A 17,452-nucleotide genomic window follows, 5' to 3' on the forward strand; every position below is an offset into this window, starting at 1 on the left:
TTAAGAGAATTAATATAGCAAAACTTTCTGACACAACACATATAATATTCACTTGAATATTTGCGAGAAGCCAATCATAAAATCTGCATTTTTCACATCCTATATAGCATAGTTTCTATTTTAACATTATAACCTAAAACTATATATAACGCACTACGTAAGAGAATTAATACAGCACAACTTTCTGACACAACACATATAATATTCATTTGAATATTCGCGAGAAGCCAAGGATAAAATCCGCATTTTTCACACCCCCCTCCCCATTCCCGCTCAATTTCGCGACCACCACGTGGCCACGGCCCTTCCCTCCGTTTTTCATGAATGGAGAGCCCCTCCAGCTAAAGCGCATGCGCGGCCTCTTAGCCCCGCCCCTATCCGCTCTGCGCAGCCAATGGGAGCGGGCGGGCGGTGTTGTGGTCACGTGCGGCCGCCGGTGTAGTGGCGGTGGCCCCGCCCCCCCGCACGTTTATTGCGCTGTTTGCCGCGCCCGCCCGCGCTCTCCCGCCAAATTCTCATCCCCGGTTACCGAGCACCGGCTGGGTCCGTGCAGGGCGACTCGGCCTGGGGGTGTCCCGGGCTCCGGGAATCCGTTCCCGGAGTGTACGTGAGAGCGGGGATGCTCCACTGGGGATTACCGGCAACGGCGGGTGCACCGGAGGGGCTCAGCACGGCGGGAGCCCACCCCGGGTGGGGGTTTGGGGCTGTGTTCAGCCTCCCCGGGACCCCCTGGAGCCCCAACGGGAGGGGTTCCCGGTTCTCCATCCCCTCCCTCGGGTGATACCGGGAGCACCGAGCCCAGTGTTGTGTCCCCCCCCATCCGGTAAAACCTCCCTGGGCTGTGAGCCCACGGTGCAGAGCAGTAAATCCCGGCTGGATGAGGAGGGGGCTCTCTTCCTGATCCCCCTGTGGGACCCCGGGTGATGAGGGCAGACGTGTCCCCATTTTTGTGGGGGTGTCTTGTACCCCAAAACCTTGTGCTGGGGGCTGAGGTGCCCCTGGAGTGAAATGGAAGCTGGTCTGAGCCTTGAGGGGAGGATTTGGGGGGTCCCAGGCAGCCCCCCCTGAGCTGGTGCCCCCCTTGCAGCCTCCAAGGTGGTGGTGATGGGCGAGGAGGAGTTCTGTCTGCTGCTGGGGCAGTTTGGGGGCTCTGGGGTTGTTGTGGGGCAGTTTGGGGGTGTTGTGGGGCAGTTTGAGGGGTCTGGGGGGTGTTTTGGGGCTGCTGGGGCAGTTTGGGGGGTGTTGTGGGTCTGCTGGGGCAGTTTGGGGGGTGTTGTGGGGCAGTTTGGGGGCTCTGGGGTTGTTGTGGGGCAGTTTGGGGGGTCTGGGGGGTGTTGTGGGGCAGTTTGGGGGTGTTGTGGGGCAGTTTGGGGGGTCTGGGGGGTGTTGTGGGGCTGCTGGTCTCCCATCACTCCATCATCATCATCATCATCATCATGGCTCCATCCTGATCCACTTGGTGACATTCCCTGAGGGACCCCCGAGATTGGGGGACAGGGGGGACCCCTCTGGGTCACCTGGGACAGGGGGGACACCTCGGTGGTTTGAAGCCTCGATGTCCCTTTGTCCCCACGGCTTCCAGGTGAGCTGAGAGCTGGGGAGGGGGGGGGGGACACGGCCGGTGCTGCCCCTCCTGGGGAGGGGGTCCCAGGGTTTTCTGGGCCCTGCAGAGCTGAGGGGGCGTCTGGGTGGGTCTGGGGTCCCACCTGTGTGTCTGTGTGTCCCACTGGCACATCCTGTCTGTCCTGCCGTGTCCCCAGCTGGGAGGTGAGGACGGTGAAAGGAAGAAGCTGGTGGAGGTGTGAGGGGCACAGAGCCCACCTGGAGCCCCGATGCGATGCCACCGATGTCCCCTCACCTTCAGGTGACCACGGGGACCTTCATGAAGCTCGTGGGGAGCTGGATAAATCCTGTGGCAGATCCACCAGCGTGCTGTGACCCCTGGGGTGGGGACAGACCCCTCCCCAGGACCCTCCTTGTGGGGAGCCCCTCACTTTGCGCAGCCTGTGGGGCTCCCAGCGGGCTGGGGGCTCTCTGCTGTCCCCCCCACAGCCACAAGGACAGGTCGGGGCCGTTCCTGCTCGGGCAGCCAGGGCTCAATGCGGGTGTTGTTCCCCCGGACCCGTGGGAGTCGGGGCTGGAACAATTCAACTTTGTTTTGTCTCTAAACCCCTGAATTGGGGGGGTTGTTCCTTGCTGGGGGGGGGGGGGAAGGCTCCCTCCAACCCTGGATGCGCCCCCTCCTCATGGCACTGAGCACCCCAAGAGCCTCACTGGGATTTTGGGGGTTTTCCAGCCCTGTCCCCCCTCATTTCTATCCCTGAGAACTTTGTGAGTGTGTGGGGGGGCTCTGGCTGCGGTTCCCCTTGAGGCTTATCTCCACCCAGCCGGGCTAATTGGTGCTAATTACACAATTGTGGTGGTGAAGAGGAACGGGAGCTGCTTGGGGGGGGGCATGAAGTGTTTTTGGGGTGCTGGGACCAGGGTGGGGCTGCACCCCCTCAATTTTCCTCCCAGATCGCTGGGTCTGGGGTTTGGGCACGGGGAGGTCCTGGGTCTGACCCCCCCTACCCCTCCCCGGGGGGGTTCAGGGTCCAAACGGGCGGTACCGGCCCCGTGCACCCCTTGGGGTGGGGGAGAGCAGGACCGGCTGCTCCGGGGATACCGGAACCGGGCGTGCATGGTGCTGCAGGACCGGGGCTCAGCAGCAGCAGCACGTGGTGCCGGTGAGCGGGGACCGGGACCGGGCTCGGCGGCTGCTACCGGGGATTCCCGGACCGGTACAGGGATACCGGCAGTGGACACAACAGCTCTTCCGGATACACCGGGACCTGTCCCGTGGGCTCCTACGGGGAACCCTGATACCGGACACTGATAACGGAGACACCGGCCCGGGACACCGTGGGCGATCCCGAATGCCACCCTCCCTTCGCGATCCGGGAGTCCTCCCTCTATCCATCCACCCATCCATCCATCCATCCCCGGTGCCGGTGCCGGTGCGGTGGGCGGAGCCTGGCTCCTCTAGCCCCGCCCCCTCGGTGCCCACGTGCGCTCCCGCCCCGGCGCCGCCGGGGTTAAGCTCGGCGGAGGGATCTCCCCCCCCGCCCCGCCCGGCAGCGTGCGCTGCGGCCGCGCGCGCGCCGTCACACCCCCCGCGCCCCCCCCCGCCGCGGCCGCAGCGCCCGCCCGCCGCGCACCGTCTCCCTCCGCCCGCAGCCCCCGCCGCCCAAAGTAGTGCGGGAGCGGCGGCGCCCCCCGCTCCGCGGCTCCCCCTTAGGACCCAGCGCGGCGGCGGCCCCGGCGGGGCGGGCGGGGCGGGGCGGGGGCGGGCGGCGGGACCTACTTTCCTCTGGAAATGGCCGCGCCGGGGAGCACCGAACGCCCCGCGCCCCGAGGCCCGTCGGCGTAGGGCGGCCGCGGGGGTGAGCACCGGGCGGGGGGCGCGGGGGTGCAAACGGCCCCGCCGTGGGGCCCGCGCGGGCGGGACGGGCCCCGGCGGCCCCGGAAGGAGCGGCCCCGCGGTCGTGCGGGCTCCGGGCCGCGCCGCCTCCGCCGTGCCGCCGCTCCCGGTAAGGCCTGACCGGGGCCGGGCCCAGAGCGCGGCTCCCACGCCTTTGTGTCCGGTACCGGCGGGGCCCGGGCGGGTGTAGCGCAGCTACGGCCGGGCCCGTCGCTCGGGGCCCGGTGCCGGTGCCAGCGTAGGCCGCGGTGGGCCGGGGATCGGGGCCTGGCCGGTTCGACCCCCCGGTTGCACCGGGGAGCGGGGGAAGCGTGGCCCGGGAGCACCGGGGAGGGTGTGGGGGGGGTGGTGTCCCCGCGTGGTGTTTCGGCTCACCGGGGGGTGCGGGCCGGGCCTCCCCCCGGCCCCGGCGCCTTTCCCGGGAGGGCCCGAATCCCCCCGGCCCCGGAGACTTTCCGGGGAGGGCTCGAACAGCCCCGGGCCCACCGGGAACCGGGGCCAGGGAGGTGCTGGGTGGGACACGGCGCTTTCTACCCCGCGGCCGGGACCCTCCCGGGTTTTTGGGGGGTTGGCGCTGCCCCGGTGCGTCCCTCCCTCCCCGGTGCCCCGGACTCTGCGTTGGGCCCCCCCCGGTGCCCGCGGGTCCCCCCGTGCGTGCCCCGTGCTCCGGTTTGGGGTCCCCCTCGCTGCCCCCGCCGTGCTGGAGCCCTCCGGGGTTTTTGGGGTGCGCTTGAGGCAGCGGTGGGAGGGGGCGGCTGCGGGACCCCATCCCCGGTTTGTGGGTCGTGTTTTGGGGTGAGTCTCCCCCCGTTCCCATCCCGGGACTCTCTGTGCTGTGCGGGGTCGGTGCTGGGCCTGAGGAAATGGGGGCACAGGCAGGTGCTGGTGGTGGGGACCCCGTTTTTTGCTGCATCCCGAATTGCCATGAATATTCCCCACGTGGGGGTCCCAGCTTTGCTGGGAGGGTCCTGAGGGCTCCTCAGGGGTCTCGGTGACTCCATGGGGTGCTGGTGTGTGGTAGAGTCGGGGTCACTGCACCCCCTTAATCCAGGTCACTCAGGGGTTTGGTTGCCCCAGATCTGTTGGGGTGGCACTGGCTGGATTTGGGGAGGACCTGGTGGGCAGAGGGTGATGGGGGAGGCCAGGGGGTCTCCTGGACCCCTGTGGGGCAGGTGCCACCCTCTGCTCCTGGGGGACATTCCCAATGCCAGAGCCTATAAATTGTGTTTGGGGTCGCAGTGGGAAGATGCTGCCCTGTCCCTTGGCTAGAGGGAGGCTGCAGGGTGCCAGGGAAGGTGCCACCATCCCTGGTGCTGACGGGTGTCCCCCCCCACAGCTGTGGCCCCCCAGGAACGCCGGAGGCAGGATGGACGAACAGAAGGTGCCCAGCGAGGAGAAGGACGCAGCCGCGCCAGGTGAGCCGGGGACAGAGACCCTGCCAGGGTGGGCAGACTTTGGGCACCTGGCCCTGTTTGCCCTGTGGTGGTGACACCCCTGTCCCCACAGCCGATGGGGTCATGGCCTCGGAGGAGATGGGCAGCGCCGAGGGGGACCCCCTGAAACCCCCCGAAGGAGCCTCTGCAGGGCCAGAGCCGGACACCGCGGGCACGGAGGGACCTCCCGAGGCTGCCAGGTGAGGGTGGAGGGCTCAGGGGTGGTGTGGAGCTATGGATGGTGTCCTAAATGTCCCTGACACCCCCTGTTGTCCCCTCCCAGCCCGCTGGGCCGCCGCTGTGCCCTCTGCAACTGTGGGGACTGGAGCCTACACGGGCAGCGGGAGCTGCAGCGCTTCGAGCCAGTGCCCGACTGGCCCGAGCGGCTGGCGGGGCACGAACCCCCTGATGGGCCCGGCCCAGGGGCTCCCCCAGGGCCCAGCCAGCTCCCCCCAGAGCCAGAGCTGGCGGGTGACAGCCTGGCACAGATTGGCTTCTCCGAGGGGGTGACGCCAGCGCAGCTCTTTGAGCCAACGGGTGAGTGTGATCACGGCACGAGGGTCCTCACTCTGCCACCTGAGTGTGTCCATTCCGCCACCTGAGCGTCCCCATCCTGCCACCTGAGTGTCCCCAAGCTGTCCCTGACTCCCCCTCCCCACAGGGCACTGCTGGGTGCACCACTGGTGTGCGGCCTGGGCGGCCGGTGCGGGGCCGGACGTGGCCGGCGTGGCCAGAGCTGTTTTCTCAGGGATCTCACAGGTGAGCAGATCCCAAAGTGGGTTCAGGGGGATGGCAGGGTTTGCTGCACACTTGCTGACCCCCTGAACTCCTCTGCTCGCAGAAATGTGAACGCTGCGGGCGGGCAGGCGCCACCATCCCCTGCCGGGCGGCCGCCGGCTGCTCCCGCCTCTACCACTTCCCCTGCGCCGCCGCCAGCGGCTGCTTCCAGTCCATGAAGACCCTGCGGCTGCTCTGCCCCGAGCACGTGGCTGAGGCCGTGGATATGGGTGCGTGGGGCTGGGGACACCACCCTTGGGTGCTGGGAGCCTCCTGCCCTGCTCCCAGCAGGGTGGAACCCCACGAGCAGGTGGCCCTGACCCCCTTTTCTCGTGGCTGACAGAGGACGCGCGGTGCTCGGTGTGCAGCGGGCCGGGCGAGCTGCAGGACCTGGTGTTCTGCACCAGCTGCGGGCAGCACTTCCACGGGGCCTGCCTGAACATCTCCCTGACGCCTCGCAAGCGCTCGGGCTGGCAGTGCCCCCAGTGCAAAGTGTGCCAAACCTGCAGGTGAGCCCCCAGACCCGCGCTGGGGATAGGGGTGTGCACTCAAGGAGGGGTCCCGGCCTTCACTTGCTGCTGTGCCCTACAGGCAGCCCGGCCAGGACTCTGCCATGCTGGTGTGCGAGGCGTGTGACAAGGGCTACCACAGCTCCTGCACGGAGCCAGCCACCCAGGGCCTCCCCACCGGCCCCTGGAAGTGCAAGGTATGTCCTGCTCTCACTTGGGGTGCGCTGTGCCTGCCCCCCCTGCACCCCTGACACATCTCTGCTTCCCCTCAGAACTGCTGGGTCTGCTCAGACTGTGGCCAGCACCCCAGCTCCAGCTGCCAGTGGTCCCCGGGCTCGGAGGTGTGTGGGGACTGCCAGCAGCGCCGTGCCACGGCCGATGTCCCCACGGCGCCAGAACCTTCACCACAGCCTGACCCACCTGCCCAGATGTGAGTGGGGATGGGGGTGCTGCTTTGGAGGGGGCTCAGGCCCTCTGTGGGTGGGGGACAGGGTGGCCTGAGTGCTGTCCCCTCACCCAGGTCCCCCCATCCCAGGTCAGAGTCCCCTGTCCCCAGCGACTCGACGGATGCGCCCATGCCCCCGCCTGAGCTGGAGCCTGTGGGGTGTGATGAGGAGACACAGCCCCTCGTGGACCCCAAGGAGACACCCCCAGACCCCCAAGAGGCACCCCCAGACCCCAAGGAGGCTCCCCCAGGCAATGCTGAGTGTCCTCCTGGCGAGCTGGCCTCTGTGGAGGTGCCCCCCAGTGAAGAACCCCCCGAAGAACTTCCCTCAGATGAGCTGCCCCTCGATCAGCCGCCCCCCGACACGCAGCCCTCTGACATTCAGCCTCCTGAAGTGCAGCCCCCTGAGGAGCCCCTTCCTCTCCTGCTGCCCCCCGAGGAGCCCCCCTGTGAGGAGCTGCCCCTTGAGACCCCATCCCTTGCTGAGCTGCCCCCTGACAGACCCTCCCTCGAGGAGTTGCCCCCCAGTGAACCCCCCCACAACGAGCTGCCCCTCGATGTCCCTCCCCTTGCTGAGCTGCCCCCTGAGAAACCAGCGTTTGAAAAGTCGCCCCCCCATGAGCTGCCCCCCCCTGAAGTACTGCCCGTTGACAAATCACCCCCTGACGAGCTGCCCCCCAACGAGTCACCCCCCAAACCTCCTCCCCTTGAAGAGCCACCCCTCAGTGAGCCATCCCTGGATGAGCTGCCCCTCAACAAGCCACCCCCTGAGGAGCTGCCCCCCGAGGAGCTGCCCCCCAGTGAACCTCCCCCCATCGAGCTGCTCCCCAAGGACCCCCTTCCTGAAGCGCTGCCCCCCGAGAAGCTGAGCCCTGAAGAGCCCCCCCTTGTTGAGTTGGCCCCTGAAGAGCCGATCCCCAGCGAGCTGCCCCCCGAGGAGGACCTGAAACCACCAGGTAATCTGGGCACTTCTCACTGTCCTCTTTTCCCTCCTCTGGATATTTTTTGTGGCTTCTCCCAGCCCTGGCTTTGCCTGATTCCTCTATTCCTTCTCTTTTCATATGTTGATGCCCTGTTTGGGGTACTTTGGGACCTCTCAATGCCAGGCTGGGTGGCACAGGGGGGATGGAGGGGACCCCCACACTCCCTCACCTCATCCTTGTCCCCCAGGTCTCCTCCCCGAGGTGACAGTGGCAGAGGAGGCACCAGCCCTGGCTCCAGAGGTGCTCCCTGAGGAGGAGATGGAGCTGGAGCCAGAGCCCTCGCTGCCCCCTGAGATGACACCCCCACCCTCAGCTCCCCCAGGTGGGTCTGGGGAAACACCAGGGTTGGGACTGGGGAGGTGGGTGTCTCTGGGGGGCTGTGATATCTCACACTTCCTCCCCTCTCTACCCCCAGCTCTCCGTGCCATCTCGCCTGCACGGACCCCAGTGCCCTCCCCTGATGCCAAGGAGGACGAGGTGCTCGAGCCCCCCACGCCAGCCCTGCCTGAGCCCCCTGGCAGCCCTGGCATCGCCATGGACACCGACCCCCCTGGCTCCCCACCGCCACCCCTGGGCTCCCCTGCTGTCACCCTGGCCCCTGCCGAGCCCCCTGAGGATGAGGAGATGGAGATGGCCGGTGCTGAGGGGGAGTCCCCAGCCAGCCCCCCTGCCGATGCCCCCCAGGGCAGCCCAGCCCCCGAGCTGGGGCCCTTCCCAAGCCTGCCTGAGGAGGAGGAAGAGGAGGAAGAAGAAGCACCGAGGCTGGAGAGGGAGGGCACCAGTGGAAGCTCCCCACCACTCAGCGAGGAGGATGCCCTGGAAGAAGGCCGGGCTGGGGGGGAACCTGAAGTCAAGGGGTCTCCTTCGGGGTCCCCCCTGCTCCTGGAACCGGAGGAGCTGGGCCCTGAGACCCCCATGGAGGTGTGCCCCACCAACGAGAAGCTGCTGAGCCACGGGGACGAGGGGTGCCCCGAGCCCCCCGCGCTGCGCCCACGGCCCGACATCCTCAACGAGATCTCCAACCTGAGCCAGGGGGACACGAGCAGCAGCTTCCCCGGCTCGGAGCCGCTGCTGGGGTCCCCAGACCCTGAGGGTGGGGGGTCTCTGTCCCCTGAGCTGGGCCCAGCCTCGGCTGATGCCAGCCTGCAGAAGGAGGACGCCGGGTCACTGCCAATGGGCGCTGAGACCGATGACTCGCTGCTCTTTGAGCCAGCAGCCAAAGGGGACGGGGACAAGAGCCGGCGCCGCAGCTCCCCGGGGCGCTCCCGTGTCAAGCAGGTATAGGAGGATCCCCTCACCACAATTTTGGGGGGACCCCTCACCCTGAGCCCCCTCACTGGGCAGCAAGTAGGCGAGGGCTGAGTGTGTGGTGGGGTGGGATGGGGGCAGTGCCCCTCTGCTGCCCTGGCATGGGGGGTCCCACTGCTCCCAGTGCTGTAACTCCCCTCTCCCCTTGGCCACAGGGGCGCAGCAGCAGCTTCCCAGGGCGGAGACGCCCCCGAGGTGGCTCCCACGGGGGCCGGGGCCGAGGCCGGGCACGCCTGAAGTCGACAACCTCGTCTGTGGACACCTTAGCAGTAAGGCTGGGCTGGGGCAGGGAGGGTCCAGGGAATCCTTGAGCTGTTGAGAGTCTCCCCCATCCCCTTCTCTATCATCTCTCCCATGGAAAGACTTGAGGCCTTTATGTGGGGTGGGTTGGGTCTTATGGGGTCTCATGCCTGTGCCTTTGCTGAGTCTGGGGGCTTCACCACAAAAAATAGAGCAGATACAGAGCTTCCCCCTGGGGAGGGGTTCTGCTGGCCCTGCATCTTCCTGATGCCCTCACACTGCACAGAGAGGGTGTCCTCAGTGCTGAGTCTCCCTCTCTGTCCTCAGCTCGCCGACGTGGAGAGCTCGCCCAGCAAGGAGGAGGATGAGGACGATGATGACACCATGCAGAACACAGTCGTCCTCTTCTCCAACACTGACAAGTTTGTGCTCATGCAGGTAACCAGGGCATGGCAGGACGGACAGATGGACAGGGTGGGACAGACTCTGTCTCTCCTCTGCCAGCTGTGTCTCCTCACTCACAACCTCTACCCCCACTCAGGACATGTGCGTGGTGTGTGGCAGCTTCGGGCGTGGGGCCGAGGGGCACCTGCTCGCCTGCTCCCAGTGCTCCCAGTGCTACCACCCCTACTGTGTCAACAGCAAGGTGAGGAGGGGGCCCAGCACCCCCAGCCCCACCCCAGAACTGTGCTGTGCCCCCCAAGGACACACAAGGTCGTGCCTGGCACGTCTTGTGTGTTGAGCTGTGCTCTGGCCTGTCCGTGCCAAGCCCTGGGGTGTGGATGGGGGGTAGCCTGGGGACCCCCATGGCCATGCCCAGGGCTCACGTGGGTGCCCTCCCGTGTCCCCAGATCACCAAGGTGATGCTGCTGAAGGGCTGGCGCTGCGTGGAGTGCATCGTGTGCGAGGTGTGCGGCAAAGCCTCGGACCCCTCGCGCCTGCTGCTCTGCGACGACTGCGACATCAGCTACCACACCTACTGCCTGGACCCCCCGCTGCAGACCGTGCCCAAGGGCGGCTGGAAGTGCAAGTGGTGCGTGGGGGACACACAGGGCTGAAATTTGGGGGCTAAATTTGGGGTGCTGACCCTTTGGGCGCCTCTCTGCAGGTGCGTGTGCTGTGTGCAGTGTGGGGCTGCGTCTCCTGGCTTCCACTGCGAGTGGCAGAACAACTACACCCACTGTGCACCCTGTGCCAGCCTGGTTGTGTGCCCCTTCTGCCGTGAGAAATACGTGGAGGACGATCTGCTCATCCAGTGCCGGCACTGTGATCGGTGAGCACCGTGCCCTGGGCTCCAGGGGCTCGAATTTGGGGTCCTGCCAGAGAGGCTGTGGTGTGTTATGGTCCCCCATGCTCCCCACAGGTGGCTGCACGCCGCGTGTGACAGCCTCTTCACTGAGGAGGAGGTGGAGCAAGCTGCAGATGAAGGTTTTGACTGCAGTGCCTGCCAGCCCTACGTGGTCAAACCCGGTGAGTTCATGGGGTATTGGGGAACTCTGGGGGATCTGGGGGGCATTTGAGGGGTGTGGGGACTCACCTGCTCCTCTGCTTTCCTGCCACAGTGCCCGCTCCTTCTGCAGAGATGATCAAAGCCAAGGATCCAGGTATGTGCTGGGCTTCCCAGGGCTGTGCCATCCTCTGGCCACACACCCAGCGCTGCCATTTGTCCCCAACGCTGGCATTTGTCCCCTCAGAGCCCCAGTATTTCCGCTTCGAGGGCGTGTGGCTGACAGAGACGGGGATGGCCGTGCTGCGCAACCTGACCCTGTCACCCCTGCACAAGCGGCGGCAGCGCAAGGGCCGCCCGGGCACCCTCAACGGGGACGGGGGGCTGGAGGGGGGCGACCCCCTGGGCCCTGAGGACAAGAAGGACGGTGACCTGGACACCGATGAGCTGCTCAAAGCTGACGGTGGGTGTTCCTGCTGGCAGAGCTGGGGCACTGCAGCGTGGGTGCTCCTGCTGGGAGAGCCGGGGCGTTGCAGTGTTGGGGTGTCAGGGGGTCCCACTCATGTGCACCCCCCTGCAGTGGGTGTGGAGCACATGGAGTGTGAGATCAAGCTGGAGGCTCCGGCCAGCCCTGACCGCGACGTTGGAGCTGATGGGGACTCAGGGAAGGGGCTGGAGGACCCTGAGGAGTGCAAGAAGAGGAAGCGCAAACCATACCGGCCTGGTGAGTGTCCTGCAGTGTCCTGCAGGCTCTGAACCCTTCTGGGGTCTTCCATGACCCCACTGTGATCCCCACTGCTCCTCTGCCCCCCAGGCATCGGTGGGTTCATGGTGAGGCAGCGCAAGTCCCACACGCGGCTCAAGAAGGTCTCAGCAGTGCTGCCAGACGTGGGGCGTGAGGGGCTGAGCACCGAGGGACACCCTGAGGATGGTAGGGCCCAATGATTCCTTTTTCCCCCCTATTTTTCCCTCTCTTTTTTTTCCCCTGCCCCTTTTCCCCCCTCTTTCCCCCCCTTTTCCCTTTTTTCTTTTTCCCCCTTTTCTCCCCCCTTTTCCCCCCCTTTCCCTTTTTCTCCCCCCCTTTTCTCCCCCTTTTCTCCCTCCCCCTTTTCTCCCCCCTTTTCTCCCCCCTTTTCTCCCACCTTTTCCTCCCCCCCTTTTCCCCCCTTTCTTCTTCCCCCCTTTTCCCCTTTTCCCCCCTTTCCCTTTCCCTTTTCCCTTTCTCCCTTTCCCCCTTCCCTTCCCTTCCCTTCCCAAACCTTCCCTTCCCTTCCCTTCCCAAACCTTCCCTTCCCAAACCTTCCCAAACCTTCCCAAACCTTCCCTTCCCAAACCTTCCCAAACCTTCCCCTTTATTTCCCTTCCCTTTATTTCCCTTCCCCTTTATTTCCCATTCCCTTCTCACCCCCAGGGATGTGCAGTGCCCCTCCAGTGGCACAGGACCATCCCCAGACCCTTTTTGGGGGTGGTTTTCATTGCTGGGGGGCTCTTGCAGGGGCTCCTGGTGATGTCCCAGCCGAGGCTGGCCTGGATCCTGGCTCAGGAGAGGGGGACGAGAAGAAGAAGCGCCGGGGACGGAAGAAGAGCAAGTTGGAGGACATGTTCCCCCCGTACCTGCAGGTGGGATGGATGGAGGGGCTTGGAATAGATGAGGAGATGGATGGGGAGACCCCCACATGCTGACAGAACCCCCTCCCCAATTGCAGGAGGCGTTTTTTGGGAAGGCACTGATGGACCTGAGCCGCAAGGCGCTGCTGGCAGCAGGCGGGGTTGGGGACGGGGCCGCCCGCCCCGCCTTGGGCCAGGGTGCCCCAAGGCCCAAGGGGGACCCCAACCTCGCTGGGGCACTGCAGGGGGGCACCCCGGACAGGAGGGAGACCCCCACCCACCCCCGAGGTGAGTGTGGCCACGAGTGGGTCTGCAGCTTAGGATGGGGGGAGTTACAGGGGTTAGCGAGGGGTTGTTGTGGGTCCCTACTGGGGTTGGGGGATCCCTGGGCTTGTTGGGGCTTGTGGGAGTTGTCCCTGGGGTTATTGGAACTTGTTGGGGTCCCCAGGATGGATGAGGGGGTTGTTCAGGGTCCCTGGGCTTGTTGGGGGTTGTCCCTGAGGTTGTTGGGGGTCCCTGGGTTTGTTGGGGCTTGTTGGAGTCCTCAGGATGGCTGAGGGGGTTGTTCAGGGTCGCTGGGCTTGTTGGGGGTCTTGAGGGGATATCAGAGGTTGCTGGGGTTGTTTGGGCGTTGTTCCTGGGGTTGTTGTGGATCCCTGAGTTTTTTGGACCTTGTTGGGGTCCCCCAGGATGGCTTGAGGGTCCCTGGGGATATCAGATGTCTCTGGGGTTGTTGGGGTTTCTTGGGGGTTGTCCCTGAGGTTGCTGTGGGACCCCTGGCCTTGTTGGAAGTTGTTGGGGTCCCCAGGATGGCTGGGAATGGCTGAGGGGGTTGTTCAGGGTCCCTGGGGTTATTGGGGGTCTTGGGGGGATATCGGAGGTCGCTGGGATTGTTGGGGACCCCCACTGTGAGCAGTGCTGGGGGCTCTGAGGCTCGTTGGACAAGGCCGAGGGCTGTGAGGGGCGGCCATCACCGCTGAGGGAAGGCACTGGGGCTCGGGGGGGGATCCTGACCCTGCTCACTGAATCCTGGGCTACCCTGCAGGCGACGACAGCACTGACGGCAGCGCCGCCGCTCCCGATGACGATGGCAAGGACGACGCCAAGGCCGAGGAGCTGGGTGAGACCCCTGTGGGACCCTCAGAGCCGAGTCCTCCACGGGGCACAGGGCGCCCACAGCCACCGAGACCAAACTCTATGGTTGAGGGCTCCGCTCTAGGCGGGGCTGAGCTCTATGGTCAATCCCATGATGCCCGTGACCATAGAGTGGTGCTTAGAGCGCCCCCTTGTGGCGCGGCGCCGCTGGAGAACCGATGGACTCGTGTCCCTTGTTGGGTGGCAGGGGCTGCCCCATGGGGGTCCCCAAAACCCTGAGCCGGGGTTCCCCAGGGGGCTGAGGGCATTTCTTGATTCTTCCTCAGGAGCTGACGAGCCCAAGGATTCCCCAGACCGCGGGGACACCGAAAAACCGGCCACCCCAGGCGAGGGAGCACTGAGTTCTGACCTCGACAAGATCCCCACGGAAGGTGAGACCATCCTGTGCTCCCTCTTCTGCTGAAGGGGTCCCAGGACCGTGACCCCGAGGTTTCTCTGCTTCCCATCAGTGTGGTATTTGCACCCAGCTCTTCCTGCGTTTGTCTCTGCAGAGCTGCCCAAGATGGAGAGCAAGGACGTGCAGCAGCTCTTCAAGGACGTGCTGGGCTCAGCGGAGCGTGGGGAGCAGCCCCTCAACTGCGTGGCCGCGGGGATGGAGGCCGGGCAGGACCCCAGCCGAGCACAGCGGCCCTTCCTGCAAGGAGACCTGCAGCTCTCGGGGCAGGGTGGGTGGAATTGGCAGAGCCTTCATCATCCAGGAGGTCCCTGGAGTTGTGTGGTGAAGGGCAGGGATTGTTTCCAGCCTCAGGAAAACCAAACTCACTCACTCAATGGTGCCTGTGGTGTCTGAGAGCCCATGCTCCTGGGTATTCCCTGTTGCTCTGGGGGTGAATCTAGGGAAGAATTTGGGGGTTGTGCTGTCTGGGAGTTGTTTGGACCCCCAGGGTAGGCGCAGGTTTGTTCCCCAACTTGGTTTTCCCTGCAACCCCTCTTGTTTCCCTCACAGGGAGCGTTTCCCTGGGCTCACTCTCCGGATCTGTCTCCTTGGACTCGTACTCGGGGGTCTGCCAGTCCCCATTCCTCGATAACAGGTACTCAGAGGAGCTGGGGGTCCCCTCCTTGGAGGAACTGAACTGCAGGGTGCTCTGTGACCCACACTTCCTTACAACCTGACAACCTGTGATGCTTGTCTTCACTCAGGGAGCGGAGCGGCTTCTTCAGCCCAGACCACTGCGAGCCCGAGAGCCCCTGGGCCAGCAGCTCGGCCGCCACCACCCCCTCGACCCCCACGACACCCACGACGGAGGGCGAGGGCGACGGGCTGTCCTACAACCAGCGCAGTTTGCAGCGCTGGGAGAAGGACGAGGAGCTGGGTGAGCTCTCCACCATCTCCCCTGTCCTCTACGCCAACATGAACTTCCCCAACCTCAAGCAGGATTATCCAGGTAGGGCTCTGGGGGGGCTGCAGCCGCCCCGTTGGGGTGAGGGTTGGGGGGTATGGGAGGAGTGTGACTCCCCTGGTTCCTTTTTTGAGGGGAGATCCCAGCTGTTCTGCCACTGAAGTGTTCTTTAAAGTGGGTAGGGGGTCTTAACTCTGTCTCCTGGGTTGTCCCTTCACATGAGGGTGGGACAGTGGCCCACCAAGGATAGGAGTGAGCTCCTCAGGTCCGGGCTAACGTTGCTTTCCTCCCCTGTATCTGCTCGTACTGGACTCCCAGACTGGTCGAGCCGCTGCAAACAGATCATGAAGCTCTGGAGGAAAGTCCCTGCCACGGACAAAGCCCCATATTTGGTGAGTGCCAGGAGGTCAGTGGGGTGGTGGGGCCGGGGCACCCGGGGGGCTGCAAGTCAGCTGGCTTCGTGTCTTTGTTAGCAAAAGGCCAAAGATAACCGGGCGGCTCATCGCATCAACAAGGTGCAGAAGGTACGTGAGGCGCGGGGAGGTGCCCGGCGGCCCCGGCCCAGCTTTGGGGGACATTGCTGTGCCCACCCCAGCCCGTGCCCACCCCGTGGGGAGGGCTCCCACAGCGCTGACAGCCCGGCTCTCTCTGCAGCAGGCCGAGAGCCAGATCAACAAGCAGACCAAAGGGGAGGGACTGCGCAAGCCCGAGAGGCCCTCGCTGCACCTGCGGATCCCGGTGCCGCCGGGGGCACAGCCCGTCTACATCAGCAGCCCCCCAGCCACCGGCGAGGGCTTCCTGAAGCCCCCAGCGGGTGCTGGAGGGGGACCTGAGTCTCCCAGCGAGCTCTTCCTCAAGCTCCCGCCCCAGTCCCCTGCCCAAGTGCCTTCGCACGATCCCTACGGCGCGGCGCCCGCCTACGCGCTGGAGCCTCGCTTCCCCTCGCCCCTGGGCCAGAGCCCCACGTCGGGGGCTGCCTTCCAGCCCTTCCCTAGCCAGCCCCAGCCCCTCACAGCCCCCCGTGCTCCCCCTGACTTCCACCCCACCCCGCCTGGCACCCCTCGGCACCAACCTGGCACCCCTGACCCCTTCCTGAAGCCCCGGTGCCCCTCCTTGGACAACCTGTCGGTGCCAGGGAGTCCTGGGGCACGGCCCCCTGAGGCCCTGCTCTCTCCCCTGCCTTTTGGGGAGCAGAAGAAGGGTCTGGAGGTGAAGAAGGAGGATGGGGGAAGCCTGGGGGTCTGCTCACCTGGCTATGCTTCTGCCATGGGCTACGGGGACTCCCCAGGCGGCGCCCACCTCTCGGCTGCGGAGCTGAAGGCGGCCGACGTCTTCAAAGCCCCCATGACCCCTCGGGTCTCTCAGGTAGAGCCGCAGAGCCCGGGGCTGGGGCACCGGCCCCCCGACCCCCATCCCCTGGCCCCCTCGCCCCCAGGCCACCCTGATTTGTACCGTCAGTCTCCCTACCTGGACCCCTACTCGCAGCCCCCGCTGACGCCCCGGCTGCAGCCCCCCGAGGCCTGCTGCGCCCTCCCGCCCCGCTCCCTGCCCTCTGAGCCCTTCTCCCGCATCCCCGCCAGCCCCCAGTCCCAATCCAGCTCCCAGTCCCCCCTGACCCCCCGCCCTCTCTCCAACGAAGCCTTCTGCCAGTCCCCAGTCACCCCTCGCTTCCAATCGCCGGATCCCTACTCCCAGCCGCCCTCCCGGCCGCAGTCCCGGGATCCCTTCACCCCTCTGCACAAACCCCCCCGCCCACAGCTGCCGGAGCCGGGGTTCAAATCAGTGGGGGCAGCTGGCGGAGGTTTTGGGGGCACCCCAGCAGGTGACCCCCACGCCAAGGCAGCAGCAGGGCCACAGCCGCCCTTTGCCCGCTCGCCCGGCGCCAGCGTTTTCCCGGGCAGCCAGCCCCCCATGCGCTTCACCTTCCCCCCGGCCGTCTCAGAGCCACTCAAGGGCTCCCCATCCCACCAGCCCCACGGGATCAACAGCCATTACGGCTCTGGGAAGCCCCAGAGCTCGGCCTACGCCTCGTCCCCCAGCTTCCACCAGGCCAGCAGCCCGCTGGGCCCTGGCACCGCCGCCCCCGACTCCTACAGCCTCTCGCCCCTGCGGCCGCCATCGGTGCTGCCACCGCAGCCCCCGGCTCCCCCGCAGCAGCAGGACCCTTCTGGAACCTTCCTGCCCCGCGCTGCGCTGGGACTGACGGCCGACAAGAGGGAGGAGGTGGCTGCAGGGCTCTCAGCACCCCCAAACCGGGAGCTGGCGGAGCTGCCTGGTGCCCAGGATGGGGCGCTGGGCACCATGAGCCAGTCGGAGCTGGAGAAGCAGCGGCAGGTGAGGTCTCTCCTGGGATCTGGTTGAATCCATTTGGGTTTGGGAGAGAATGAAAGGGAAAAACTTGGGCTGTGAAGGCATCAGTGGGCACTCTCTGTGGTTTGTTTTGCTGGTTTTGGTTCTCTTGCCACTCTGGGCTCTAACACTGAGTTCTCAGCGTCAGCGGCTCTAGGAGCTGCTCATCCAGTTGCATCCATTTGGGTTTGGGAGAGAATGGAAGGGAAAAACTGGGGCTGTGAAGGCATCAATGGGCACTCTCTGTGTGGTTTGTTTTTGGTTTTGGTCGTGTTGCGACTCTGGGCTCTAAATCTGAATTCTTCTCAGCACCAGGGCTCGGGAGTGCTCATCCCAGAGTTAGCAGCCTTCGGTTGGGAGAGACATTGGAAGGGAAAAACCTGGGGATGGCCGAAGGC

General features: G+C 65.6%; 1 protein-coding gene across 1 annotated transcript in view; it reads left to right on the forward strand.

The window, feature by feature from the left end:
- The first annotated feature begins 1,540 nt into the window (after positions 1–1,540).
- Positions 1,541–17,452, forward strand: part of KMT2D (lysine methyltransferase 2D) — a 33,714-nt gene continuing 17,802 nt past the window's right edge. The window contains exons 1-32 of the mRNA XM_064734651.1: positions 1,541–1,582; positions 4,797–4,875; positions 4,967–5,093; positions 5,177–5,430; positions 5,555–5,652; positions 5,735–5,900; positions 6,014–6,179; positions 6,262–6,376; positions 6,452–6,609; positions 6,715–7,580; positions 7,795–7,929; positions 8,023–8,885; positions 9,071–9,184; positions 9,483–9,593; positions 9,697–9,801; positions 10,007–10,188; positions 10,264–10,428; positions 10,519–10,625; positions 10,718–10,759; positions 10,850–11,065; positions 11,183–11,326; positions 11,417–11,533; positions 12,098–12,222; positions 12,309–12,498; positions 13,256–13,330; positions 13,632–13,736; positions 13,857–14,030; positions 14,312–14,396; positions 14,506–14,750; positions 15,024–15,097; positions 15,179–15,229; positions 15,360–17,039. Coding sequence (XP_064590721.1) covers positions 1,556–1,582; positions 4,797–4,875; positions 4,967–5,093; positions 5,177–5,430; positions 5,555–5,652; positions 5,735–5,900; positions 6,014–6,179; positions 6,262–6,376; positions 6,452–6,609; positions 6,715–7,580; positions 7,795–7,929; positions 8,023–8,885; positions 9,071–9,184; positions 9,483–9,593; positions 9,697–9,801; positions 10,007–10,188; positions 10,264–10,428; positions 10,519–10,625; positions 10,718–10,759; positions 10,850–11,065; positions 11,183–11,326; positions 11,417–11,533; positions 12,098–12,222; positions 12,309–12,498; positions 13,256–13,330; positions 13,632–13,736; positions 13,857–14,030; positions 14,312–14,396; positions 14,506–14,750; positions 15,024–15,097; positions 15,179–15,229; positions 15,360–17,039 — 7,161 coding nt within the window. The 5' untranslated portion in view covers positions 1,541–1,555. The remainder of the gene's footprint in view (positions 1,583–4,796; positions 4,876–4,966; positions 5,094–5,176; positions 5,431–5,554; positions 5,653–5,734; positions 5,901–6,013; positions 6,180–6,261; positions 6,377–6,451; positions 6,610–6,714; positions 7,581–7,794; positions 7,930–8,022; positions 8,886–9,070; positions 9,185–9,482; positions 9,594–9,696; positions 9,802–10,006; positions 10,189–10,263; positions 10,429–10,518; positions 10,626–10,717; positions 10,760–10,849; positions 11,066–11,182; positions 11,327–11,416; positions 11,534–12,097; positions 12,223–12,308; positions 12,499–13,255; positions 13,331–13,631; positions 13,737–13,856; positions 14,031–14,311; positions 14,397–14,505; positions 14,751–15,023; positions 15,098–15,178; positions 15,230–15,359; positions 17,040–17,452) is intronic.

The sequence above is a fragment of the Zonotrichia leucophrys genome, chromosome 29 (genome assembly GCF_028769735.1).
Source record: "Zonotrichia leucophrys gambelii isolate GWCS_2022_RI chromosome 29, RI_Zleu_2.0, whole genome shotgun sequence".
NCBI classification, from domain to species: Eukaryota; Metazoa; Chordata; class Aves; order Passeriformes; family Passerellidae; genus Zonotrichia; species Zonotrichia leucophrys.